The 27720-nt window shown below is 39.7% G+C and overlaps 2 protein-coding genes across 2 annotated transcripts; both read right to left on the reverse strand. All coding sequences in view use genetic code 11, as the record gives it.

The window, feature by feature from the left end:
* Window positions 1-3426: 3426 nt before the first annotated feature.
* Window positions 3427-6014, reverse strand: EGR_09254 (Ras-related C3 botulinum toxin substrate; the record flags this gene model as incomplete). The annotated part of the gene is made up of 3 exons (XM_024498503.1): window positions 3427-3483; window positions 3815-4062; window positions 5807-6014. 3 exons carry the CDS (start codon window positions 6012-6014, stop codon window positions 3427-3429), a joined length of 513 nt encoding a protein of 170 aa, XP_024347093.1.
* A 4960-nt stretch (window positions 6015-10974) lies between these two features.
* Window positions 10975-27712, reverse strand: EGR_09255 (hypothetical protein; the record flags this gene model as incomplete). The annotated part of the gene is made up of 15 exons (XM_024498504.1): window positions 10975-11151; window positions 11303-11728; window positions 12396-12524; window positions 13287-13606; window positions 14545-14571; window positions 15733-16040; window positions 17454-17725; window positions 18520-18684; window positions 19025-19200; window positions 19842-20087; window positions 21797-22036; window positions 23204-23350; window positions 24639-24752; window positions 25853-26246; window positions 27599-27712. The coding sequence occupies 15 exons, from the start codon at window positions 27710-27712 to the stop codon at window positions 10975-10977; spliced, it is 3255 nt and encodes a 1084-aa protein (XP_024347094.1).
* Between the last annotated feature and the right edge of the window lie 8 nt (window positions 27713-27720).

Here is a 27720-nt window from a genome sequence, read left to right on the forward strand (position 1 = left end):
ACAGGCCTATGCTCTCTTTCGTGTCCCATTCACAACCAGAATGGACATTTCAAAACTATCCACTTGTTGGTGGATAGGAGAGAACGCTACTAAATCAAGAACACACTGAGATGCCTTCACTACAGGAGTTAGCATCTCCATCTCAAAGGTCAAATCCTGAGGTGACTTGAAATAAATAAAATGCCCTTTAGACAGACCCAATCATCGCTGTCAGTGGTGCTCGACAAGGGGACTGAAAAACACCATGAATGTATCGGAATCAGTTACTCAAGGGCATTGGCTTACTCTTTAATAAAAAAAAATGTAAAGTGTTTTACTGGGATCAAAAAAGTACAGCCTTGTTTCATTACTAGCCATGATGCAAAACCCCTGCTTAAGGAAACAGAGATCCTAATGGACTCTCTCCATATGGCCTCCATAAATACAGCTATCTACAACGGACGCCTTACTTTTAAGTAAACTTTCACATGGAAAAATTAAATCTCTTCTTTTTCACCTTTTCTTCATGCAGCTTCTTGAATCACCTTGGGAGAGATGTTTAGACGAATGAAAAATTTTCACTAAGGTTACCGGTTCATCAAATAGATAAGAAATGGAGACTTAAAGTAGCAACAGCATCTTTGCTTAGTATATGCCGGTATTCGCATCAGTAATGTCAAAAGTTGGGATTTCTCAACCACCTGTTTTCAAGTGGATCACGTTGGGAGGAAGTTAATTAATCAGGAGTCACATGCCACCCTTCTTGATGGGCTAAATGACAGCACTCAATCGCCTGTCATATTAGACTGAGTACCGATAATTGCAGCACACAAATAAAATCTCGAATCAGAAATTTACAAACGCCTACCCATTTGCATGATGGTTCGCCAACGTTGCAGAAAATGCATCTTCATCCATCCTATACTTGGTTTTAAGGTCCACCTAACATCCAAACTGCTACTTAATTTGATATCAGTAGCTTTAGATGTAGTAAGAATCTACGAGGAATTCCTCACCGTTTGTACTTGGCAGACACATGGAAATGCCTATTCACAGTCTACCCTCGTAGGCCCACCACCCTCATTGAGATCCAAACAAGTTTTCTCTTAGCCGTTCTGCTTACATGATGCAACACTTCTTCGTATGCCCTTAATAACATCATAGGCGCAAGTTGAAGGCTGGCAATGCAAAAGTCGCTACTCATTCGCTTTCTGCATTAACAAAAAATCCTGTTTCAATGAGAAGAATGATCAAGGCGTCATTCCATATCGTTAATGAGCCTACTAAAGCCTTATTTTAACAAGTATTGAGTCACTATCTTCATTTCGTCTGATATAGTGTCCGTTGAAGGAACCTTCATACCAAATAGGTGTTTTGGGTATTGTTTCTCTAATCACGTTGAACTGATACAGCCTTTGATCTATTCATAGTGCTTCTGAATACTGTCCTACTTCATCGCGTCTTACTTTGTCGCATGGCGGACTACGCAGATAGCTATACGATGAATGCGCAAGTCTGCAACCTGGAGGGTCACTAGTAGGTGGGATTTAAGATAAAGGACCTTTTGACCGACAGTAGTTGCCATTCCACCAAGTGCTCAAGCCTATACCTTTACCATTTTCAATACTGTAAGCCACAATGATAGATAGACAGCACTTTTTCCTTTATGTTGTCATGGTTCTTGTTGAAGGTGTTGCCACCGCTACAGCTGTGAAATGAAAATATGCTGCTCACATTTTCCCTCTTCTAATTATAACAACATTAAACGCATTAATGAAACGTGAATTTTAATTTTTTGTCATTAGCTACAATCAACTCCAATTTCCTGATCTACTTCAACTCCACACTGGTGGACTTGAATGGGTAGTGATCATGACAGCGATCCCTTTGGCACCTACTGTTAGTTTATGATGTTTTCCACTTCCTCTTGGAGAAATTCAAGATTCACGACAGTCAGAATCCTTTATTCTTCCATACTCATCCGGAGAGTTGTGTTTGTAAACCCATTCCTATTCAAACCTTTATAATTCCTTATTTGCTTTCCTATTTAGAGGTTTACCATAACCAAGGGCATTGTTTCCTGCATGGACTGCCACCAACCCTATTCTACCTTCCAAAAGTCTTTAACTGTGTGATTTTTTGGGGGAAAACGCAAATAATTACCTTGTTTATTAATAAAACAATAAGTTGCAGTGGAAAGCCTTCTGTAAAATGATAAAAAATGCACCCATTCTCAAACACACGCTTGAATAACATGGAAATTTTAAAAACCTTGGTATGGTGGATAAATGGATCTGGAAAGGATTCAAGAAATAGATATTCATTGCTACGGATAGAGGAATGGAGCCAGATGGGAAGTATAGATAGACGGAATCTGGCTGAATGAGCCTCGCGTAGATTCAGAGTCGACGCACCAAGGAAATTCATGTCTCAGAAGTTCGAGGTAGGCTTTTTCGGGATTTTTGAATAGCCTCAGCATCTGTGATTGATCTGCGACTCGAAATGGAGATGGAGAGGTGGCGAACAACTCTGATGGGATTCGGAATGGATTCCTTCATCACCTCGAGGACTTCACAAAAGCCGATTTGCAATTTAGAGGAGCATTCAAAATAACTGATTGCTCCAATTCTCTCGGCTAATGCTGAACACTTGTTGAGAAAAAAATTTATTTAGTAGCAGTGTTTAAATTTTTGCTTAGGTGGAGGTAAATGGAAAGCTGTGAACTTTCCACTTTGCGTATGTAACGAGTCTTTAATACTTTAAATGAAGATACCCTATTTCGGACTTGATTTGAGACCAGTTTTGCTGTTCTTTCATTTCACACGACTATGAAGAAAATTTGCTTTTGCTACGAACCGGTTATATTGTTAGGCCACATCAATGAGTTTGATCAGACTCCCTTCGATGGTACTAGTCAAACGCAAATAAGCCATCTTAATCTAAAATGCTTTTCAATAGCCCACTAAGTCAATGACTTCAGCGTAATAGGTAGTAAAGTAAAGGGATCTGTAGCATAAACACTACCAGTTTTCTAGAACTTCTTCACACTTGCAATACATCTACTTCTATGGATTGTTGCAACAGAATTCCCAAAGCAAAGTCAGACTGAAACATTTTGGCAATTCACGCGTCAAGGAAGGTTTGTATCTCAAATGAATAGTTTATCATAGCCTGTCTGACGTTATTGTCGAAAAGCATCTGCTGTTGATAGCAGAACCAGCCGAAGAGATTCAGCCTGAAGGAATGGAAATTGCGTGGAATTTTTTAAACCACCTCCAATTCAAAGCCAGCATCATGGGTATTATTTAAGGGTGACATTATGATTTTCATCTCGGTTCTGTGTCTCCTTTCATTTCATCCAAATGTCCCTGTAATGACTGGTGCAGAGGACCACTCAGTACGCAAGTCTGGGATGACAGTGAAAACGGCACAAGCAATTTGTAGTTTTTATGGAGTAATACAGTCTCGACCATAAATATCAGAGGACTTTTCTGCACAGTTTGTCTGGGAAATGTGATGCTGAGTGAAAAATGAAGTTGCAGAGATTTCTTTTAACCGTTTTTTTTCAATCTACGAGCATTTTTCTTCGTTGTTCTATTTCTTTTACAAATAAAAACGCGAAACTGTTTTGAGCCCTTAAAAATCTTCCATCTGGAAAATACAATTGCAATTTATGGACCACCAAATTTTACAATTAGCTCAAAACAAAGTTTAACTTAAGGCTAACGGCAAAATCCTAGAGAAATGGACTTTAGGGCCCATTGAGGTCAACTAATGCAAAAACGCCTGTTTGTAGATAACACTGATGGGCTTAAGAGTCTCGCTGATAGCTTACCTGGTCAAGAGTTGGGCTCTGGACTCCTCGTTCATGAAGTTCCCTGTTCACATCCTCGTCTCCTCTGAGGTCACTCTGTAGGCCAATCAGAATGACGGTGGCATTCGAGGGCCCGTGTTCCCTTATCTCCTGCATCCATTTTGTGCACACATTCTCAAAAGATTCCGGTATAACTACGGAGAAGCAGACCGCAAAGATATGTGTGCCCTGATAGGCCAGAAGTCGGATGTTCTGCAGGTGATGCGCGCCTATAAAAGTGGCAGAATTTTTTCGACCACTGCCACAAATCTTCCTGGAGATACAAAAACTATTTTGTTCAGAAGGCATGTCTTCGAACTACATATTCGAGATTGACTGGTTGGGTTTGTCTATTATAATTCCTCTATGTATAATAAACGGCGAAATAACCGTTGGTATATCCCATTTGCTACCAACCATTGTCGACTTATTCTGTTGAAATTTCCGAAAAAGTCGGGAAAATTGTGGGGGAGTTTAAATGCGATGGCAATCATAAAAAGAGAGCACTACATTTTTGGTTTGCACAATTCACCTTTTTAATAAGAACATATAAAACCATTCATTTGGAAAAGCTATCTTTCTGAATATGCGTGAAGGAACCGGATAAGCTATGGGGTCTGGTAAGCTCATTCATGCGCAAAGTTCAATCTTGAGAGTTCTGCACCTCAGTCCCCACCACACTGGATATCGCGGAATATGTAAAAGTGAAAGCGTCCCTAAGAAGACATAAATTATTTAAGCTACGTTGTTTTGAATTCGTTTAACTGGTTAGAAACTGAAAGAGTTTTAGTTCCTCCCTACGGTACTAATGAGCCCCAAAAAATATGCGTATTTCAGAATCAAAAAAGCTGCTCGTTGTAACCATAACCTGAATTGCGATGGCGTAAGATTTTGTGATTAGGAGGAGGGATTTTTTGGTTATTGCACAAGACTGTTAAGAAACGAATGACACTCGCATTCAAACCTCTCAAATGAGCAATAACCATGTGAAATTTCTTGTCGAGGTGGTGGAACCTCGGTACAAAATAGTATGCAAAAGGAAAAAAGAATACTGTACAAAATTGTGGTTTCTTTAAAGGAAGTAAAAGTCAATTGTTTTCTATATTTTGTCAACCCAGAGACTCAACCGCTTAGCCTCTCCTAGTCACAAAATCTACGTAAGCGGTTTTAAATGTATGCACCTAATTCTGGAAATGTCAAGATTCTATAATTAGTGGAGAAAGGACACGTACTTCAGCACTCCTTGTCACACAAACCTGTTTCATTCATTCTACAAATCAAGTCCGAAGGTGCTTTCATGTTCTAACCATAAAAACGGCCGTACTAATTGCGTGTATCAAGGTCCGTCCTACTAAGTCTTGACCCCACCGTATGGGAGCATGTTTAAACAGTTCCAGTTACCTAGGCTGAACGCCTTTTTGGAATCAGAAAATCAGTTTGAAGACGTACAAACATGAGCCTTAATTTTCGCACTCTTAGGAGTTGGACACCATAGGTGAAGGCCGTGCCCACCAGTATCCTTTGGTTTAATCTTAAACACTGTTTGTCTAAAAGTAGGCATTTTAAGGTGTCACGGAGAAGTTATTTCACTTTCCTATCCCCTTTTATGCTTTATTTTGCAGTGCGATTAATAGATCGCCAATGTTCTACAAATCTAGACCTTTTTTTAGTCACATCAAGTTGTTTCAGTGAAGTTAGAGCGATCCAAGATTTCTAACTTAAAAGTACTCTCCTTGCAGTCAACTGACAAGCCTATAAATCTCTTTCATGACTTTATGGGGATAAATATAAAGTTAGCAGGTCAAGATTCCACCACAAGTAGGAAGCAAGTGTATAAAATTTTACGGTTTCTCTTAGTACATAGCTCTTTCTAATCTTCTAGGTGAAAAGAATTAAGTCGTTCAGCATGATAACCTTTAAATAGAGGTTGAAATTATGCTTGCTGAAAAGTAATTAAAGAGAATATTTTTTTACCAGGAGTATCCCAACAATCAACGAGCATGAGCCTTCCCTCCCGCATTGTTCTCACAGGCGTCATATTGACCATAGTCGGGCAGTACTGGCTGTGGAAGGAGTGGCCCGAGAGCCGCGAGATGAAGCACGACTTGCCGATTCGTTCATCTCCCACCACAACACATTTAATGGTCAAAATGTGATCATTCTCTGCCTCGGGTGTTGCCATTATGCAGTAGGACTGTGCCTTGACTACTGTGCGTGGAAGCACGTGGCATGAAGAGTAGCAAATGCTTGCACCAATGATAGTGGCATAAAATCACTCTCAATTCACTTCACCTTGGTGACGATGTTGTTATTGGTGTCGGTGGAGGTAATGTTGCATTATTCTTCATTTTTATTGGCTGCAGGGCCATAGTGAAAGGTTATTGTTCACCTTCAATTAATATTAATTTGGTGTAGTGAGAGATGCGGCAATAAAATGCTACAAAAATGAAAGCACTTGACGAAGCTTATTTGCCAATTAGCTGTGATCCTTTTCCTCGTTTCAAGGTAAATCTTGCGCCAATCAACATAGAAGCCACGTAAAACTTTTTTACCGTTTCAAGGTTTATCCAACTCAAATTCCTAGACCCATCCAAACTTATTAGGTGGATTTTCTACTAAAGATGCTTTCTCGTGTTTAAGTAATTGTAATTCTAATTTTATTTTTGAGTGTGTAGATCCTTCTACTTTCCAGCCATTTGAACTCCAAACTATCTGTTATATGAGTCTCTCTCAATCATTCTGTACGCCCACAATAAAGTTAATTTATGCTACAATGCCAATAGAAGGAAGTTGGACATTGCATTGGGAGCTGTTAGACAGTAAAAATAATTCATTATTAAGGTGACTGTGTATTTCGCCAAAACGTTCTAAAGGGAAAGCATCTACCATCGATGCCCGAATCTACTAAGCTTAACTGCGGAAGAGACGGCAAAAGCCTGAAGGCTAATGACAAAGACCCTAGCTTCAAGTTCTGCACATTGGCCAGTAATGTACCAGAAACAGAATCAAGCTACTATGCTAAATTAGTAGGACGGTGTTAGGTTTTGGTACCATTCTGTGTTGCAAAAAGGTGGAAATGATCAGGATAGGCGGGTTTACAGCGTTACCATAGCAACAACCGACGATAGGGCGAATAACAACTGGGTGTAGCTCTGTAAGGCTACTTCAACTTGCCTTCTTTTTTGAAGTAGATAATTCAGTGGAAAATTATATCTAAGTGGAATTTGCCGGCCAAGGAAATTTAATTAACCTTTATCATCCCTATGGAAGGGGTCTTCATGCTAGGATTCCCCAATGGTATCTGCGTAATACACCGGCAACAATTCCATAAGAAACCCTCTCATTGTGATGAAAGCTTATTATATCATTTACGGTCCTTTCTGGTGGATGATTTTAATAGCTCGAATACCTGTGGCGGCAGAGGAGTTTTCCCACTGTGGGTAGCATACTCACACCTGTTCATGCAGTTGCAGTGGTCCCCTTAATCGTCCATCCGCACTATCTGTTGTTGAAACAGGAGTCAAATAAACATTTTTTTTATTATTTAATACCTTAATACAAATTCTCTATGCAGAAAAGGAGGTGTATCTTACTTATCGTATGTTGTCTGCTTGCGTTATCAAATAAAACGGCTCTTTTTTAAAAGAAAATATGTATATATGAAATTCGTTTAAAGGAATAACTCTTTGCCTTTTGGGGCCTTCAACCGGCAAAAAAACTTACGTATTTTTTATTTTTGGGGTGGAACAAATGTATAAATATCCTGCAGATGTTAAGTTTGCCATCGAATTACTCCCAAAAGTCTACAATGTCACCGTTCTCATAATAAAAGAAGTCAAAACTTTTTTTTTCGAGCCATTCATTTCTTTTTTTTACATTAATAAGGCACATATGGCGCACCTTTTTAAACTTGAAGCACAAAAGGTTTGCATTAAAATTTGCGCTTTCTCAACCGTTACAGTAAGTGCGCTAAAGCACCGCTTGGATAGAACAACAAGGTTAAACATATTTGGATATCTAAATTTTACTGGCAATCATAAAGTAACAATGGAGTGTCTTAGAAGCATCTGTCGCAAAATTAAGGTGCCAGCAAACCTTATAGATGATACTCACGTCCACGAACGGCCATGTAGGTAGATAAGTAAGTAGGTGGTTGGATGAGTGTGTGGGTAATAAATGGATATTTGATAAACAAAAGGGCTTCAGAGGAGCATCAAGCACCACATTTTAGACTTCTTTATATTTAAATGTGGCACAATTTCATTATACTTGATTGACCAATCAAATTGCCATTTAAGAATGGGAAAGATTCAATTATCGGTAGATCAGAGATACCACAAGCCTACTTTGCCGTTTTCAATTTCAACACCAGATCCCAGGCAAAAAGTCGGAGCGGTATACCATGCTGTAGGAATCGTGTGAAGAGCGAAATCCTCCCCCTTTTTCATGCAACATGTATGGACCAGAAAAAAAAGCAATTTAGTTTTTCCACTCTCACCTTAATCCTTAGTCCCCCATTCTCTTCCTTCGAACCGCTGGAAGTTCTGTGCTTGGTGCATCTTTGAGACGATTGTTGGTAAACTGTTCTTGCAATACGCCAGAACTAAGTAACGCTTGTTTCGTCTTGGCCAACTTTTCTTTTATGTTAAATGTTCATTCAGTAATTCTTATAACTATCCCCGGTTTCGTATTCTTTCAAATAATAAAATCAGCTCTACCTTATTCGCATATTCAACGCAAATGTTAAACTGGGAGTTACCTTTTCCACATTTTTAAAGCCACTATAGAGTAAACCGGATTGGAAGATCGACAGACAATGATAAAACACATGTTGCCTTAAACGGCATCCTCTCTTCTCCTTTCAGTAGTAAATACTGCCTTCGGTGATTTGTTATATAAGTAACTTTTTTGTAGCACAGGTAACAGGATTGGATCACGCAACAGTAAAATAAATCCTGCAGGTTTTGGAAACAATTCGGTAACCATCTGTATAATTCTGCGGAGTTTCGTGTGGATTGGGGACAATAGTACTTCTTTCAAACATTAAAATAAGCTATTTTTGTATTTCTTAAAAAGCCAAGCAAATATGCGGGCTAGGCTCCAATAAACCCATCAATGCAGTCTTTTATAAAAGAAAATATTCATGATTGGTAAATAATGTTAGGAGCTAATTATTTATTTAACTTCCGATTTGGTAACGGACCACTGAGGGGTACCGCCATTGTACCTTCGGTTGGGTGATCTGGCTTTCAGACCATAACAGTAGCATCAACCCCTTCTTTGTGTCGACAATACATATTCTGCCCGAGTATCAGGTCTTCTTTTGCCCTCGGGGAAGTCTCGGGGTGAAAAAGTGATGGTAGCAGAATGTGGCCCCTACCTTAAGGGGAAAATACCCTAATATCTACTGCCAGGTGATGAAATGCTGTCTAACGGAAGAAGGGCATACTACGCGGATGGGAGTATATGTGATGATCCTTAGCAGAAGGTCTGAAAATGAAGTCTGCCTTCGGCAAATACCCTAGTCCGGTGTTCCACGGAAATACCATTCAAAAAAGCGCATTACGGAGATGCCTAACGTTTCAGCATGAAAATATCAATTATACAAAATAGCGTTACCTCCACCAACTTGCTACTACCTAGGGAAGATTCCAAATAGAAATGGTTAGGCAGCATCGAAGTGAAAAAGTTACACGAAGGGACAGATGCGAAACCTCTTCCCCAAGGAACAAAGTTAGCTCCCGCCTATTATTAATGGACTCTGCTTTTGGGTCGGCCTACACGTTCTCCCCTCTCCAAACGTGGTTCCCTAATTGAGTGAACCTCCAGATCCAGAAGAATTGCCATAAGGGATAGGTGACGATGGGATGAAGTGTTTTCTGAGTAGCGTACAAATTCGATAAAAGATACGTTTGGTTCGTGGGCGTTTTCCCTACACCATCGAGTATGCTGTGACCTTGACCAAGGGAAGGGGGATGATGGTCAAAAGAGGAGTCCATGTAGTACATTATTTGCTTGTTTAACTAGTTGTTTTAATAACGGACCGCTAGTCGATTCCATCGTACCTCTACCAGGCTGGCTAGCTTCTAGACCATATGCATGACCCCTCAGCTCTCGGAAATACACCTTCTGCCCCAGTATTATGACTTCTCTCTGCTATGGAAAAGTCTCGGGGCTCTACAATCCAACAAAATTTTACATTTTTTCGTGCTCTTTATGAGAATATTTTAACTACCCGGGTTTTTGTATGAGCATGCTGCCTCCAAATTCTTAAAATTTTGTACGGTAGTTTAGTCTCGACATTGTTTATGCTGAAGTAGAATAATACTCGTCTTGCTGTTTGATATGGCATGATAAAAACAACGAATCTTTGCCAAACTACAACTTTCTAGGCAGCAGTCTCATAATAAAGGCAAGTTGATGTTGGCTTAACGATTTTGTTGACAACAACCTGCTAGGGATTATCAATTCATCCTCTGGCTTTGCAGCAGAAGCGTTTTGATAGCATTATTCAAAGCCGAGTTTCTTCAAAGATCACCTCCCAATTCACTACTTATCTGGATAATTTAAAAATACTTGTAATTTTAAATAGTTTTTTATTACCCATCACTACGTTTGGAGGGATTACCAAATCTCCCTACTTAACTGCTATCGCTTGTTTATAGTGAGTGTGTGTGTGCCAGGGGTGATTTTATGCGTAAGGCACAACTTCTATTCATAAAATTACTATTTCAGAGCTTTTAATTCTCATCACTCATATTAACCTTAGGGTGACAACTCTGACAAGCACAATAAGGTGTAGTGGACACCAGATGGTCGTCCGTGGTCAATGCTCACTCCGCATAGAGCCTTCAGCAGTACCACACAAACCCTAGGAATGGAATGGACCAAGTATCTCTTACCAACTCCACCCGTAATGATAAGTTACTTTAGTCAAACAAAATAAAGATGTATAAGACTTCCTTAAGAAATACTATGACATGATTGTCTAACATGGGACAGTACACAGCTGCTCTGCCTACTTGGAACAATAGTAACGACAACGGTAACGACATCGTAACAACATCGAATGTGGGAAATGAGAAGAGATAATGACAGCACAACGTTGGGTCAAAAACACAAAAATCAGCGGTTTGATGAGTTCATTTACTGCCGTAATCATGTGCTGTCCACTCCAGTGGATGTTTGTAGTCAAGTGAATGGGTCGTGCTCGATACGCCAACTGTGGCGTCCTCCGCATCGGAAATTAGCAGTTTTTGATCGAGTTCAACACTTCCCATGCGGGATTGTGCTGGTTTCAATAGCTCAAATTCAGTGGTCTAGACGAGAAAATGTAGGATTCCCGGCTATTTGTACATTTTAAAGCTTGTAAATCACCACAAAAATATGCTCTGGCAGTGAGAAATGAATAACCTAGGTAATTGGCGCCAAACGAGTCTTTCTACATGAAATTTTCCCAAGTAAACTTACGCTATCATTCTCCGATTCACTTGACGAAGTGCTATCAAGTGACGAGGGTGTTGGTGGTGGCGGTGGTAAAACTCGGCTCATTTGGAAGTGCACCCTCTGTTTAGGTCTAATTTCTGCTCTTGATGACCTACTAGAAGCGAATTTGGGCCTTATCACAGGCACCCAGATGTCTTCCTCGGTATCCTCACGACCCCGTCTTTTGGTGAAATCCTCCTCCTCTTCTTCATCGTCCTCTCCATCTCTGCAGTGCTCATTTGCGGCCACGTAGCCGACAGTGGTTGTAATGAAATTCCGCGTGAAACTTGGAGATGCACGATACCTGCGTCGGCGAATCGACTTATTGCGAACCCAAACTAGACCGGCCAGAACGACAATTAGTCCGACTGCGAGGATCATTACACCCACCCAGTAGCTCCAAGTGTGGGTCTAAAATACGGTTAGCCAGTGGGAAAATCGCTTTGTTTTTTAGAAAATTTCTAATTAGATTTGTTTGGTTTATTCTATAACCAAAATTTGCTGAACGCAAAGTCGAAAAGTGATCTAATAATCTTTTAGGAAGTTTTAACTGCTTGATTATCAAACTCAAACAAGAACGATACGCCTTTCAGGAAATAGTTCAACTTGTCACAGAGAGCATTAAGAAGACTAATGTCAAATCACATGTTTGCCAAGTCGGAGGAAACCCCAAATACTTTAATGCAAGCATCGGCCCCGTGCAACCACACTGCTTCTAACACTTAGATTCTGAGCTCTCTTAGTATGGACCCCTTAGATTAACTAACATGAAGCCTCGTGGATAGTGCTACAGGAAATCGCAGTAAAAATGAGATAGATGTATCCGGTGGAACAATAAAACCATCTATATGCATGAATAATGCATTCAAGGACTGTATTTTGAACAATTTATTCTAACGATATTGGCCAAACTGCATCAAGAATTCCCTAGACGAAAAGCTTGCTACATCAGCGATCTAAATAAAAATGCTCTTTTTATACAATTCAAAAGTCAATCATCTGACCAAACTATTATAGTGTTTGCAGTCCAAATTCTTTTAACTGGTTCACTGTTAAACACAAATGAGGACTCACTAACCCTAGACTTCATATCACCCCGAAGTGGAAAGGCGACTGGTTGGACGTCCTCGAAAAAGACACGTTTTTCATCGTGATCAATCAGCTCCTCGCCCAAGGCCTCAAAGGAGTCGGTGTCAACAGTACGAAACTACAAAAAATTTCAAACACCAATCTTCCCTGTCTTAGAAAAACAAATTTAGCATAGGCAATTAATAAATAATAGGTATTGATATATTTGTTGGATATGAAACCAGTATCAAGGAGACGTTTAGAGCCACATTGTTTATTTTCTGCACCAGTTCGTCTAAAGGCCTGACAGTAAGATGACGGCTTACGCTCCTATAAAAGGGTTTTAATCTCTGAAATATGATGTCTAGATAAATGTTGCGATAAGAAGCGATGCAGTCAATAAACAACATTCTATTCCAAAACAATAAAGATTCTCTATTCTGAATTGTATAAGCATTTGAATGGGGCATAATCTCTAGGTTACACTCCATTTTCGTCTTTTAAGTTAAAAAATCACATAACATGTTTTTTTTTTAAAAAAACCCACACTTTAATTCCGCTCTATTTAGTTCAGTGTCACATAACGTAGGCTACGTTTTACAGAATGGTATAGCAACTAAAGCGCCAACTTCTGTCCACAGCGTCCCCTGATTGGCTCATTGCACATGATTGTATCTACAGATAGCAAAATAGTAATTTGTTCTATCTACTAGCTTAGGCATTCAAAAGCAGTGAAGCGGGGACCAAAATATGCCTGGTTAAACCAACATTAAGTTCCATGATTTCAAATAGAGAAATTGACTTAAGCACGAGTACCCCTAATAAGTGATTGAAAGTTGAATGAATGACTTTTTGAGGGAGAATATAACACATGGTGTTTTATAGTTTTGCTTCTTTTCACCTGTGTTTCCAGTTGGTTACTGCGATGAAAGACAATCATCTTCTCATCATCATCTTGAATCATCGCGGTGCACTGAATGCTGACACATCGAGTTAAGCCCTTCACAGCATTCCTGTGTTTCCAAGCCATGTGTCGAAGTAGGTCATTATAGACATCGGTAGAGGCCTTGCCCACGATTCCATAGCTGCTTCTTGTCCGTTCAAACCGTATTCCAATACCACTGAGAGAGGTAGTGGAGAATCCGCCGACAAAAATTGTTTCCTGGCCCAATTGAAGGCGATTGGTCAAGAGGCCACAACTGTTGGCATTGCAACTGAGAACTGGTAGTTAAGAGAACACGATGATCACAAAAGACTTATAGGAACATTTTCACTTGTAAAGATCCTTTTGATCCTAAGAAAGCATTTTGCTGCTCGTTTATGCAGAGAAATGCACCGCTATCCCAACTGTTATCGGAAAAAAAACAAATTTCTGAGTAATTTTGTTGCTTATAATACCCGAACGAAGCCACAACCACCTTTAATTTATGGAGCTCGATCTAAGGTCAAAAACTCTTCATAGAGGGTTAGATAAGATCGCTTTTTCGACTTATAATCTAATTTTCTGAATAAGAGATCAAGTTAAAAAAATTAACAAATTTGCTGTTTAATGGAGAGCAAAGCTTTGGTTTCAATGCCACTGGGGCCGCTTCTTAAATGCCTCTGAGTCCTAATCTAAAGTATTTTTAGTTGTTATATTTTGCTGGGAATTTTTTTAATGAATACTGCAAACTCAACACTGATGTGTTTGTGACGAACAGTAAATGCCTTTAAACTGGTCTATTGTTAGGTCTTGGTCACTAGTGTAGCCTTTTTGCCTCTCATTGCTCTGCTTTCAGCTAAGAATTCAAAAAAATGTAAACTTGAATGTGCATCACGTTAGAATGGAGAATGCAGTGTGGAGCTTGGATAGATTCTTTACACTTCAGTCTCTGTAGTTTGCATTTCTGTTTGGCGGAATAGCCTTCAAGCCATGTCGATAGCTTCAGTTCTTTTGTACGTCAGTAATATATCTACTGTCATACCACCATGACTTCGTAAGTCTTCAGCAAAAACTCGGGGCACCATGCTGATGGCAGCGGTGAGATTCCTATCCTGAAGGACAACTACGCTTGTTTATTTTATTAGATGATGAGTCTTCAAGTGACCGAAGAAGAGTGCATGCTGTGGATGGAAATTCTGTTAAGACTTCTAGCGGAAAGGTTAAAAATGACGCCTACCTTCAGCAACCGTCTCAATCTCGTTTTCTGTGGAAATGGTATTAATAACTTAAATGACACCAGCCGTGAATCGCTTGGAAAACCTCCTTACAGAGGTGTCGACTCTACCTACATGAGGATATCAATTAAGGCACACGCGATATCCCCTCTAGAACTCAGATTGATATATGCAGCTGGAGGGCACTAAAGTGGCAACAAAATGGCAAAGCGACGTAGACCCAAAACCCATTCCCAACAGAACTATTTTACATTCCGTCTTTTATTAAGTGACTTTTCATATGTAAGGCTTTAATAGTTGGTTTAAATGTGCGTTTTGAGAGGCGGGAACCAAAATCCCCCCATATTGTGCTTCCCCTCAGTAACATGATCTCCGAGTATTTGTTTTGAGTATTTTATGCAGGAAATTCTTAAAAAAAATGAATGCGTAATCGATTCAAGTGGGAAAATTTGAAACTAATAACTTCGCTTTTAAAAGTCACTAAGGAGAAGCTGTGCTTCAAACTTTGTTTTATTTTTAAATAATACCTATCTTAGTTAAATGTTTACAATATCATTATCTTCCGGAAAGCATCAGAGTAAAACAGGAGCAAGAGGAAAGAAGAATGAATTGCAGAAGGTTTCTTCTCGCAACTGTTGCATACTACACTCAGAATGGCTGATCAATTCCATGACAACCTTCTCCACTTGGCTACTGATGCAGATATCTCTGTTGGTAGCCACTGAGCATCGACTTTTAAAAAATTTTGAATGACAATCTGGTTCCTTGATTTTATATAAAGATTGGTCTTTTGCTATTTGCTCATGGGGTATCAAGAAGCAGAGGTTTCCTAACTGAATGCATATTCACGAGAATCATCACTGGCATACTGCAGGAAAGGCGTCTTTGAAGCATTTACAACCTTTAGATGACTCACCGCGGCTGTGAGCCCCATTATTGTACCATATTCTGCTTGAAATTTCATCCTTTTATTCTCCACACACTGTCCCATGCAATCTTGATTTACATCGTCTAGACCGGCACACGACATGAGCTCTGGGTACTAGCAATAGGGTATTGCGTGCAGCACTGCCACGGTTACATTCCTTTGTATGTTAACTGTTGGCCTCGTTATAACTCAAATGCACACTACACTTAATTCTACCTTATTTTCTCAGTGGTTTACAGCACAGTTTTTTACTCGGCCTCACCGTTTACACCCAAATGCTCCAACTCCTCCAAGCACCTGGGATCGGAGGCCTCCCAGGTAAGATTTGCGTCAGGAATGAGGTATTGTCCCCTTTTAGCCTCCGACACGCTTATTGCTCGTTTGGTGCCTTCCAACGCCTGCAGAGAGGTGCTTTGCAGCCTCAGTCGATAGCCGCAGGGGTCTTCCGCACTCGGCGACGAAAGCCCTTCAAGATCGTTGCGAGGCTGGTCCAAATCCTTCCTTGCTGCAGCATCAATCAGCGTGATATTCACTTCGGGAAGTGGAGATGTTGTGTTGGTTTCTAAACATCTGAAGAAAAATCAAAGTAGCTAAAAGTCTCTCATAAAAAGGTTAGGATATCTTAATAGAACCAACCTACATCCTGCTTGCATGTGTTAGCTTTTAATGATATAACACCAATTAGATCAACTTTCCCCACGAAGAGAGCTGATACGATAAAGTAGAACGGCCTCTGGAAATATCCCCCATTTCCGTCAAACATGCCAACTTTAATGCGTGGGAGATTGCATACAAGTATGTGTGTATGTAAAGCTCATCTCACAAGAACTCCTGGTAAGCTTACATGCAACCGTGTGTAGATTCCAAAAGCTGCACTATATTCCTTTTTAAGAAAAGTTAAATTGTAAATTACTTTCACAGATGAATGAGTTAATGTACCGAGACCGCCTTTTCCTCCCCTTCTTAAACAAACCCAACTTATAGTTCATTTTCAGTGAAAAGTAGACCACTTTAAGGAATGATTGAAGTAAACGCAAATTGAGGATGAAAAGAGGAGGCTCATGAGTTACCTTTGTATCCAATTCTTTAAACTAATACAGAATAATTTTGTGGGCGCTTTTATTTTGTCGTGCACATAGACGATAACATCAGCAACGCCCTTTTTGGTAAGATGGAATTTCATGCAGTATTTTATGCCCTATGCACACCTAAAATACCATAATACGCATTCATTTAAAGTAAATTTTGTTTTTGGTGCCCCATTAAAAAGTCTATGCACATTGCTGCATTACATTTGTTAGGGTAAGTGCGGGTTTATTTGCTGCATTGCCTTGCTGAAATTTTCGCCCCTGTTCCATATATCTCTCGGCTTAAACAAGAATTAAACGATTACCATTTTGAACAGCCTATTTCGGTGCCTCGAAAAATCGGACGTGCAGAGTTCTAAGGATCGAGCTCATAAAGAAAGACTTTCTTTTAACTATTCGCCTAAAATTTTCAATAAGCTACAGGAATGTAATGGTAAATTTTGCTAGTAATGTTGTTGTCCCTGAAAAAAAGCTTTAGATTGCATGATCGAACAAAAAATACGCAAATGCATTACCAATGTATGCTTTGGGCTAGTCTATTGGAAATATTACGTGTTGAAAAGAATCGCAGTATTATCAGTTGAAGAAGTCTTACTGGAAATATCAAGTTCTATGTAGGTTCTCTAAAGGTGTTCCTCAATGTTTGGGTCATTTTTTTTCTTTAAATTTGCCAAGGAGAAATCACGTCAGCGACTCGTTAATAAACATACAGAAAAGGCAAACACTTGCTTTTGGGTCAAATATTTGTTCCGCAATTGTTTTCTCCACGATCGTAAGTAATTCAATGCCATTAACACCAATGCCAAGCTTCGGGGGTTCCTTTTGCATAGTTTCACATTTTACTAACGTTACCAAGAGGTCATTTTACTTAACATGAGACTATGAAACCGCTCACTGGATATAACTCGCCAGACGCAAAGTCACCGACGGAACACCATCCAGGTTGACCACATTCAGTTGCTGCAGGACACTGCTCACTTGTGCCGCTTGCAAGCTGACCATTCGAATGCCACGAAAGGGTAGCTCCCAGGTAAGCTTTGTGGAAGGAGTCAGGAGGTGGAGCGCCTCCTGATTCAAAGTGAGGCGAGGTTTACAGTCAATTAAGCACTCGATTGTGGTCGGTTTCAACACTGTCCCGTACAATAAGCTCATATCTGCAATCTGACCCTAAAGAAGTGGAATGTTTAATGTGTTAATCCGGCATCCAGCTATTGTGGAGCATTAAAATTAGAAAATTTTTTAAGTAAAATGTTTAGGAGTGTGATTTTAGCTACATTACTAAGGTGGTGATTTAATCGTAATCGCAAATCAGCAACTACCACCGAAATCGCCAGAATTTTCTCGGGGATTAAAAACATGCCTTGCTCACAGTTCATGTAGTTCTACTTTCTACTTCTGAGGGTGTGGATGTAAAAGAATATGCCAGAGAAAGTTGATGATATTCAAAACGGGATGGGGAGTTATTTACCTCAGTTAGGGATGCTGCTGTGCTGACTATTTTTGACCTCGTGGTGCAGCTTTGACTCAATTCATGCTTTTTAAACCAAATGCAATTTTGGAGTGATTAATGAATATTTTTGCACTTTCTATTAGCTGAAGTAGACCAGGGTTGTAAGAAGTGGAGGAACGACAATTTTTTGTAGGTTTATAGGGATTAAGCACACGATTCTGCCTTTAAAGTAACTTTATCTTCAATTTTAGACTTGTGCAAAGATTTTTGAAGAGCCTACCTTCAGTCATGCAAAACTTACTCCCCTGATGGGCGACACTTAAAGGTGGCTAATATTGTCAAAGAGACACTTGGAAGGACGAATTACACACTTCAAGTTTGACAATTTGAATCGAAGTATTTTCAGTACTGCATTAATTTTCACCTACCTTTTGAAACGAATCATCAAGAATGTTGTCAAGTGGAAGAAAAATAATCTTTTAAATCAAAAAATGGATAGAAAGTAAGATACCTTAAAGATATGCGAGAATTTCTCTGGATTAGAAGCAGACCATGCAGCTCCAATGATAGCGAGTGACTGGCCCTCGGGTGAATCGTCCGCAAAAGTCGGAGGAACATTCAGGATCGGTCCTGATGAAATCTTTTCAAGTTCATCTCTGCTCAGAAATATCCCCACCTTTGGGCAAACAGGAAACACAAAGTCTACTACTTTTAAACGCCAGAAATTTTGAGACTTAATGTGTTAGACTTGTCCAACGAATTTGCCATTTGTTAGTCTAGCTCTAGAATTTAAAAATTAACTGTTCCCTGAATGTTAAATGAGGTGGTTAAAAGGCTGTTTGAGCATTCTCAAAGTTGACAATTTAAAGAGATGAAAGCAGATTTGCTAATGTCCTTCTACGAAATAAAATAAAGGCTTATATCCATTTCTTTTCGGGAAGTCAGGAAAGGTCTTTTTCAAGAAATATGGATGGAATTTAACTTCAGTAGACCCTATCAACTCATGAGGAACTCACACTTTGTTCTTTTCCTTTCGATTGGTAGTTGATTGTCATTAGGACCCATTCCTCCTCAACAATGTGCGAGCTCGACGAGAATGTCCATGAAGTAGACGGAAGATTGGAAAACTTTTTCAGGCAAACAATTATGTCTCTTCCCCTTTTAGAGATCGTCAAAGTAGAGACTTTGTAGTCTAGAACAACACCGATTTAGCGTACCCAGCATAGACATCACTAAATTTGTAGCAGTCTCGTACCATTAGAACAATCATTTGGCTGGGCATCTAGCTTGGTTCACTAATCATAGTGGTGTACTACTCGGGTTGCTTGTTTAACTTTACGCAGGCACTGAGGAGCACGGCCATTGTACTTCCGCCAGGCGACATGGCCTTCGGGCCTTGCCAGTAGCCCCTCAGCCGCTTCGTACACTGATATTACATACTCTGCCCCAGCATTATGTCTTATTTCGTCGTCAAGGTAGTCTTGACATGTCACAGTAGTACCCCTGAATTTCAAGGTCTTTCTAATTAGATGGACCCAAAAAAACCTTCCTTTAAGCACAGAAAAGGGCTATAAATTTACATTAAATGATCAGTGTTAAATAAAAATCAACTAATTAAATGAGTTCGATAGCATATACGATCTGGTACTTGCCAAATTCAAAACGCTTTCCCGAAACTACGTAATATACTTATCAAAAGATCGCTAGATTTTACAATTATTTTGGGGTGCAAATCTCGCGCTTCTGGATGCAGTCCAAGATTAACTGCGTCATTTCGGAAGGTCATTTTATCCAGCGCTCAAAATCAAAGGCCCCAAACGTAGAAGAGCCTACCGAAAATATTTTTGCCGTAGAACAGGACCTCAATTGGAATGTCACCAGGTATGTTGGGAGGTAGGTGCGGGTACTGGCGAATCCAAAAGAAGAGGGAAAATTGGAGATTATTTTCACCATCCTCCGACCCGCGTAGATCAGACGCTTGAATTAGCTGATCAGTTACGTTAAGCGGAGACTTGCTAGAGTAAAGGCGTTTTGTGTCGGCCATGAGTTTTGTCAGAGCTGAATGTTTTGATCGCAGGCCTAAAAAAAAGTGTGAAAGTATATGTGCAGAGCAAAAATACCCTTTTGTCGCCTATCTTGGAATAGTTTGCCGTTAAGCATGAGTAAATCCGCTCGTTAAAGTCGAATTTAAACAACAAAGTTGGCTCTTTGTTCCAGTTCAATTAGGAAGCCACAAATAAAGGCAAAATTCAGCTCGTTCTGCAAGTTGAGCTTTTGTTTAGGTAAAGTTAAGTTGGGTAAAAGTATCGAATCTTACACCAAAATAGTTGTTGGATCAAAAAAGTGGTATTGGGAATTAGGCTGGAAAAAAACGCATTCCCTCTCCAAGCTGTCATCGAATAATGGTCATCACTTTCTCTACTAATGTCCCAGGGGAAAAGCATCTAGAGCAGGCCCCACCCTTTTTGCTCATCTTTTGAATATAATACGCATTCTTTTTGCCTTTCCAAACTAATTCAAATTTTGTTTCATAATTAGCTGTGTCACTTCTATGTGATGTGCAGTCCATGTAAGGAAATCAAGTCAGCACACATATGCAGCGCTATGGGATGATGTGTCACTGTTTTTAGCTACTTTTTTTCGCAAAAGCAAAATTCTACCAAAATTGGCTAAATCATAAAGGAGCAGTGAACCCCACTTAGAGGCTGTCTTAAAACTTCTTTGTCGTTGTGCACTGAAGCGCAATAAACCATGGCTCGTTGTTGGCAAAAAGTACGGCACTTGATCTTCTCATTATAAGGTCCAAAAAATGTCACCAAGAATATTGAATCTGAAGCCTCATTTCGGTGGAATTAAGTGAAGAAGGTTGAAGTTGGCCCTAACAATGTTTAAAGTGACTAGATATGAGCTTTTTGAAAATCCTCCTCCTCGTCTTGGAGCAATAAACCGCAGTGTTGCAATAGAAAGGCGACAGTATAAGATTAGAACGTGATCAAGTTGAGCTACTGATATTTCAAACCTTCAAATTCAATCGCCTGATTGATGCTACTCAAGCTCTGTGTAGCAGAACACTACCACTAATTGCTCCTTATGGATGAAAGATTCGATTACGAAAAGACAAAATGTCAATTGATTCTGCAGTTCTTTATGCACCAGTAATGGGGTGTTTGTGTGGCAGTAAGAATGTGGGCTCAAAAGTTCTTGCTGCGCAGTTCTCCTGCGCCGTACATCAATGGCGACACAGTCAATAAAGCGAGATTGTAACCAAGCTGGTTATACAATAAAATCACGCAACTTTAAACTCAGTTTATCAAAGGTTTGATAACCTTGTTGGTAAAGTGCTCTCATAGTTTGACAGGGCCGACTTTTTTGGAATCCGTGGTTCGCAAACGGATTTCCCCTATTCAAGTGATTTAAAATTCATCTAATCATGCACTGGATTCTCCTTTTTTGATTAGTTAACGCAAAACTTGGAAATGTTTATCCAATTTACACAAAACTCTTGGAAAAGAGTCCTATAACGAAAAGTGGAACCTTTTTATTGCCTAAATGCTTGATGATGAGGTCAACACTTTAGACATCCTTCGTTTTTAACGCTTTTACTGAAAATAACTTAGGTGGAAAAGCGCAAAAAGATTATGACAAAATTCTTCACTTTTTTGCCAAGACTAACCCCTTCTGACTTCTGCACGACAATAAAATAGACAGTTAGTTACATTTTTGATTTTCAAGGACTATGGAGGGTAAATTTCAAGTCCCTCTTTATAATAAAAGCAGAAAATATCTACCGCATTTTCGAAGTCGGTATTGGTCCAGCGGACACGGTTGAGCATTCCCAGCCAAAACCGCTGGTTTCTCGTAAAGCAACTCGACTATTGCCTCTGCACCAGTTACTGTACAACTGAGACTGGGTAGGACTTGCAAGACTGCAGAATTTTGCAGGTCTGGGTCCTCAGAACAGTCTTCGAGGCCTGCACTTGCCAATGGCCTCAGGTCCTCTCCCTTGTGCTCAAAGATTGGTGAAATGCCTATGTAGTGGAGAGCAATATATAAAAGTTCCGATGAATTTTTTCGTAGTTGGGAATGAGATCTTGACAGATAGTTTGACTACAATGGACTCCCATTAATTATAAAAAAGTGTGTATATATACGAATCAAATTTCTGGAGCAAATTTAGTCAGTCTAGTGGAAATCTCGTTCCCACAGTCATCGGGCGACAGATAGTAGAAAAGGCAAAGATTTATGGATCTAGGGTGAGAGATAAACGCCAATTCTAGGCGCGAAACGCACGCTATCAGATCCACTAACCGTATCACAGGCGTCATAAAAAAGGCGGTCGTGATTAAGGCACCTTAATTGGCCTTTTATATGTCCCCAAGACCGTGGTCGGAAAAAATACCCGCAAACCCATCTCCAAACAGGGACGAGGGTGCAGTCAACTCTAATAATGAATCGTCGAATACTGCTATCTTAAAATTTGGTGGCACCGAAGTTCTCAGCTTACTAACATGTTATCTGCGTACATTGTCCGTGTTAAGAAACACTTCGAGATCGCGTAGTAATATTATCCGTCTTTCTGGAGTGTTTCTTATAAGTAATCTTTATAGACTTATACTGAAAAGGAGCACTTTCGAAGCATAATAGTAAAAAAGTTAAATTTTATCAGACCATTAGGCGATTAATTTGCCATCGCTAAATTAATGACTTTAGCTTTTGAACAGGCGAGAATTTCAGTAGTATCACTAACTCAGAGGGACAGGTTACTTATGATATACACAAAATAGGATGAGTAGAAGTTTAAAAACGAGAAAGTAGAATTATATCCTATGTTTGCCTAAGAACTCAAGAATTCATAAGAAGAGTTAGCTGTTGAAGGGTAAAAAATCTTATTGACATTTAATCGGTACTATAGGAACCAGATGTTGCCTCTCGCCTCCTTTACATATTTCTCCGCCAATTAATTTATAAGGTTTTATACGGTTTCTCACGAAGGCTATTCATCGCACTTACTCTTACAAGCATACGAAGCGCTTCATCGTAGAAATAATCGTATTGTTTTCATTAATCACTTGAGTTAATATTCAGCTTTTTGGGTCACTTAGGTAACAATTAAGCAAAAAAGGAAAAACGACTAGGTATTCATTCTAATTGTTGTTTTACACAATACTTGTCGGGCGATATTTCATTCAACGTACCAGTCCATTGTGGTGAACAGTACGATATGATGATAAGAGCGGGAACTGAGGATAAAGGCAGTTCGTGATTGGACAACGCCCTCACTTGTAGGGTACTTATCGTTCCCGATTCAGCATCAAAACTTGTATCGCGAATTCGCAAAGCACCTAAAGAAAAAAGCGTTAAACAATGCTTGTACGTGTAGTTCAGCCATTCATAAATTGGGGTTGGAGATAAAAGACAAGTGGCTCTGTTTATCCTTCTAAGAAATGCACACTAATATTTAAGGAATTGTTTAAGCTCTTCCGATCTTTAGGGGCCATAAAAAATGTGTTGAATGGAATAATTGTACAATTAAATCGGATTTAAGTAGAGTAAAAATTAATCAGTGGTGTTCTAAAATAAAGTCTGTTCAATACAGTTTGCAAAACAGTGTCACTTTTTTCTTTTAGATAGCTATCATAAACTTTCCTACACAAACTGTTAGCAAATAGAAGGCATACCTCAAAAAAGGAGTATTAATTAAAAAGATAACAGAACCATGGCTAAAGGCAGCGTCATTTTTCAAAAATCATTTTATTTTGTTTTAAAACTGCTGTTTTTATCTGTTAAATCCATAACACAAAACTGAAAAATAAACCGAGTTCATGGACCCAACTGTTAGTGATGTAATGAAGTAAAATCATGCCACATTCAAATGCGTTCAGTTACCTGTTTCGTCAACCAAAAAGTGAGAACTCTCGCTACCTTCAACACTAAAGTTAGAAATGGAGAAGTTTATGGGTGCAATTGCAAATTCAGAAAGATTCGCCAATGTGGTAAAGGGCGTTAAATGTGTTGGTACTTTCACGCAAAACACTGGCTTAGTCCATTTTGGGTGATTTGGTTTAGCAACCTAAAATACAACAAACAAAAAGTAGTGCTGTAGCAAGAAAATGTTACTCATAAAGTACATTGGATATTTAAAGAGGCAAACCAATGATTACCCTTGCCAAAATAACTTACTAAATTTAAGCTGAACGTCAAAATCCCATTAAGAAAATACTTTAAAATTCACAATAAACAGCACGCTAGTATAAGTACCAAATTAAATTAAAGCACTGCATCTATTATTTTGCGAACTGACGTATATATAAAGAGGCCTTTTGGGGGAAAGAGATGGAGGTTCTTGACAAGTAGCTGCTTGAATTTGAAAGGTCAATCCATCAAGTTCTTCGGTTCCATTCGCACTTATAGTAATTTCATATGCATCTGATGTGTTCTTCGAAGGACCCAGTCTTAGAGACAGGGATGGTGGTTCAACATGAAATCCGCATATGGAAAGGTCTGAAAAAATATGCTCTAAAGCGTCCTTAAAATTGTCATAATTGCAAGCAAATTCCCCTAAACTCTTGAAAGATTATCGTTAACTAAGTGGTGTTAAAAATTTCTACTTATATATTAAGCACAAATCACCTTGTTGAAGCGAGAGTCGCAACGGTGGGTACACTGATATAGTAGAGCCGCTCGACTCAAGAAATGCCAAAATTTCGTTCGTCTCGCCAGCCAAAATATTCCACTTTAAAAGACCTTGAGACGAGTGACATAAAGTGATACTCCAGATTGTCAGAAGGCATGCGTATTTAAAAGCAATCATATTAGCTCTGGGTTATTATAATATGATCGCTTCTAAGGTTGGACTGAATTAAGCCTGATTTGTCCGTTAAAACAAACCAAAATTTGTGTAACAAGCAAATTTATTTGTGCTGATTCTTTTTTATGCAGGCTTGCTTATAAAAGCTAAAAATTAGGAAAACGCTTTTTTAATGTTAGAGACAAAGTGCAAGTTCCGTAGAAGAATGGTGAGTGGCTAATTTAAGATGACTAAAATTGGCAGCACATCCACTCATTTCGTGTCATTAGTTTGAATAAAAAGTCTTGCCTTCCTGGTTTCTAGTGTGCAGGAAAAGTGTCACTAAAGTGAGCATTATAATTCCGTACTAAGTGCAGGAACTTGCCCAATTTTCTCATTTATCACTTATTGCAAGAATTTGATCAGAAATTTGATGAGTTTTTTTTCTAGGGCTTGGATAAACTTTAAAATGTCACTGATGCAAAGGGCGAAACCTTACACATATTATGTGGAAATCACTTGATGCCTTACCCACACCTTTCATCAACGACGCAATATTAATTGGCTCACAGAAGCCTAAACCCCCATTGATAATGTTTTCATTAACCTATTGACACTCTCAGAGCTTTTTATGCCCTTGGACACCAAAATGCTACGGAATTTTGACCAGCATGGCGGCTTGCATCACCGACTACGGCGTCTGGCGTCCAACCGCCCTCCTTCCCCCCCTCCTCCCCTACCCCAAACAGCCAGAATGCATGGCTAAAGCATAACAAACTCGGTACATTCTCGATCAACACTCCTCACCTATTTATTCCTCCTCTGATATTAGATAAATCTACGCTTAACAATAATGCTTATGTACATATGTACGCACACACACAAGGGCGGGGACAAGAAAAGTTCACAGTCAGAAGCAGAGGCAGAACTTTTGAAACAGGCGCGCACAAAACTACAGACAGGAGGGAAAAAATAGATCAGAAATAAGGATGGGAATGACGCCTGTGTGCGCGGGTGTACACTCTAGGCAATTTAAAAGAGAACTACAAATCATCACCAGCGGCAAAAGGAGACCGCCTCCGTTGTTGCTGTTGTTGTTCGGAGAGCAACTGGACAGCCTCCTCGTAGAGCGGAGGCAGGCCAACGCTGGAACCGGAAGTGCAGGACGAGGTCACACTACCTCCGTCAGCCTCCGCCTCCTTCGCTCCTGTTCGATTGCCGAGGTGGGCGACGGATGCAGCCATTTCCTGCAAAGTCGCCTCCGCCTCGGCGGATGAGAGACGTCCGCTTGTGGCATAGGTAACAGCGCTAGTGACGGATGCGACAGCGGTGGTGGTGGCAGAGGTAGCAGCGCTACCAGAAGACGCAGTAGTTGCCGTTGTCGCCGTGCCCGAAGATCCACTCGTTGTATTCGACGGTGATATGGAGGTATTTCGCGCACTATTACGACTCTAAAAATGATACATATCCGTAATCCAACCGGTTGATACAGGAAAATTTTAAATTAATTACCGAAGACACCAGGTTCAATATTATGCCGTAAGAAAACTATGTAATGCCCAGGGCCGCAGGACTCCGCGATTCGGTTTCGTTTATGTCCACAGTCACTCAGTCCCACAGCAAATTATTAATAAAAACTGTGTAACAGTAGAGCTCACTACGTCATCGGTGATAAATAAGGAGAGCTAGCAATTGCACGACTCCATTTTCTTTAAAACATAAGAAACACAAGAGCGTAGGCACCAGGATTCACTTTGTCAAACTGCTGATGATTTGCCATTGGGAGGCGATTAACTACCATAGCTCGCATTGAATCTAAAATAACTTAATGAAGGCAAATAAGCAAGCCCTGACTAAAATAACGACGAATTGTAAAGGCTGACAATTGATGCCAAAGCAAAAAGCTAGTGAGAGGGGAAAGACGACGGAGAGGTGGAAAAGGTGAAAAGGAGGTAGCCATGTCGATGGGAACAGGATAGGGATGAATATCATCAAGCCTTCTAAATGTCGCAAATCCACGTGAATGCATGTCTAGGTGCCCACACGTTAAAAAGGAGATACGGTCAGCTGAAAACCGCCTCGAAAGTGGTGATGGGTGCTGCTGTTACATTACGTTTCCGAGTCGTGAGAATATTACGATGGGTAAGGTAAGAGGAGTAAGGTATTCCTCTAAACGTTACGGAAAAAAATTTGACCTGTTTACTTCTTTGTCACGTAGATTAATATCTTAAGTGGCTAAACACATTGGCCGCGAGTGCCTTATGATTAAATCAACCACCTCTGCCAACCTAGGATATATTTTTTCATAAAGGGAGGGAAATTATTCTCAGTATTGTTATAACCGAGGTAGTCGTTACTCAAAACCAGATCAAGAAACTCAAGCAAACTTTAAACAAACGACTTGTGGTTGTATTAATGCTGTGATCTAAGAAATAATCATCCTTTTGGTAGAACCGCACGGCAATTCGGTTGATTGTCAATGACTAGGATATAGAAATTAAGTTTTTTGCTATCATGAAGGAATGAAAGCTGCTAACGGGTTTTGCATCTCGGAAATAATTGTTATAAGTATTTTTGACGATATTACCCTACCTCAGAGGCTACACTTGTCCTATACCATAAACTCGGTATATATAATGGATAACGGCCGATTTGCCGACTTTGGTTCTAAAGATTAAAATTTCATTTCCTCGCTCGGATTTCGTTGAACTACAAAACGACCTCACTAATGAACTAGTAGGTATTTGAATTTAAAAACAAGGTTTTGTAATAAATGTAAGCCTATCAACTCAAGTTTGCATACATTTTCAAGTTTTCGAGTATGACTACGTAAGCATTCAGGTTTCTGCAAATTGTACTTCCTCTTGGTGGCATGGCTCCCAAGCCATGGTAGTAGCCCTTCAGTCATTCCGTACATCGACAAAA

This window comes from Echinococcus granulosus (assembly GCF_000524195.1).
Source record: "Echinococcus granulosus chromosome Unknown EG_S00139, whole genome shotgun sequence".
NCBI lineage: Eukaryota > Metazoa > Platyhelminthes > Cestoda > Cyclophyllidea > Taeniidae > Echinococcus > Echinococcus granulosus.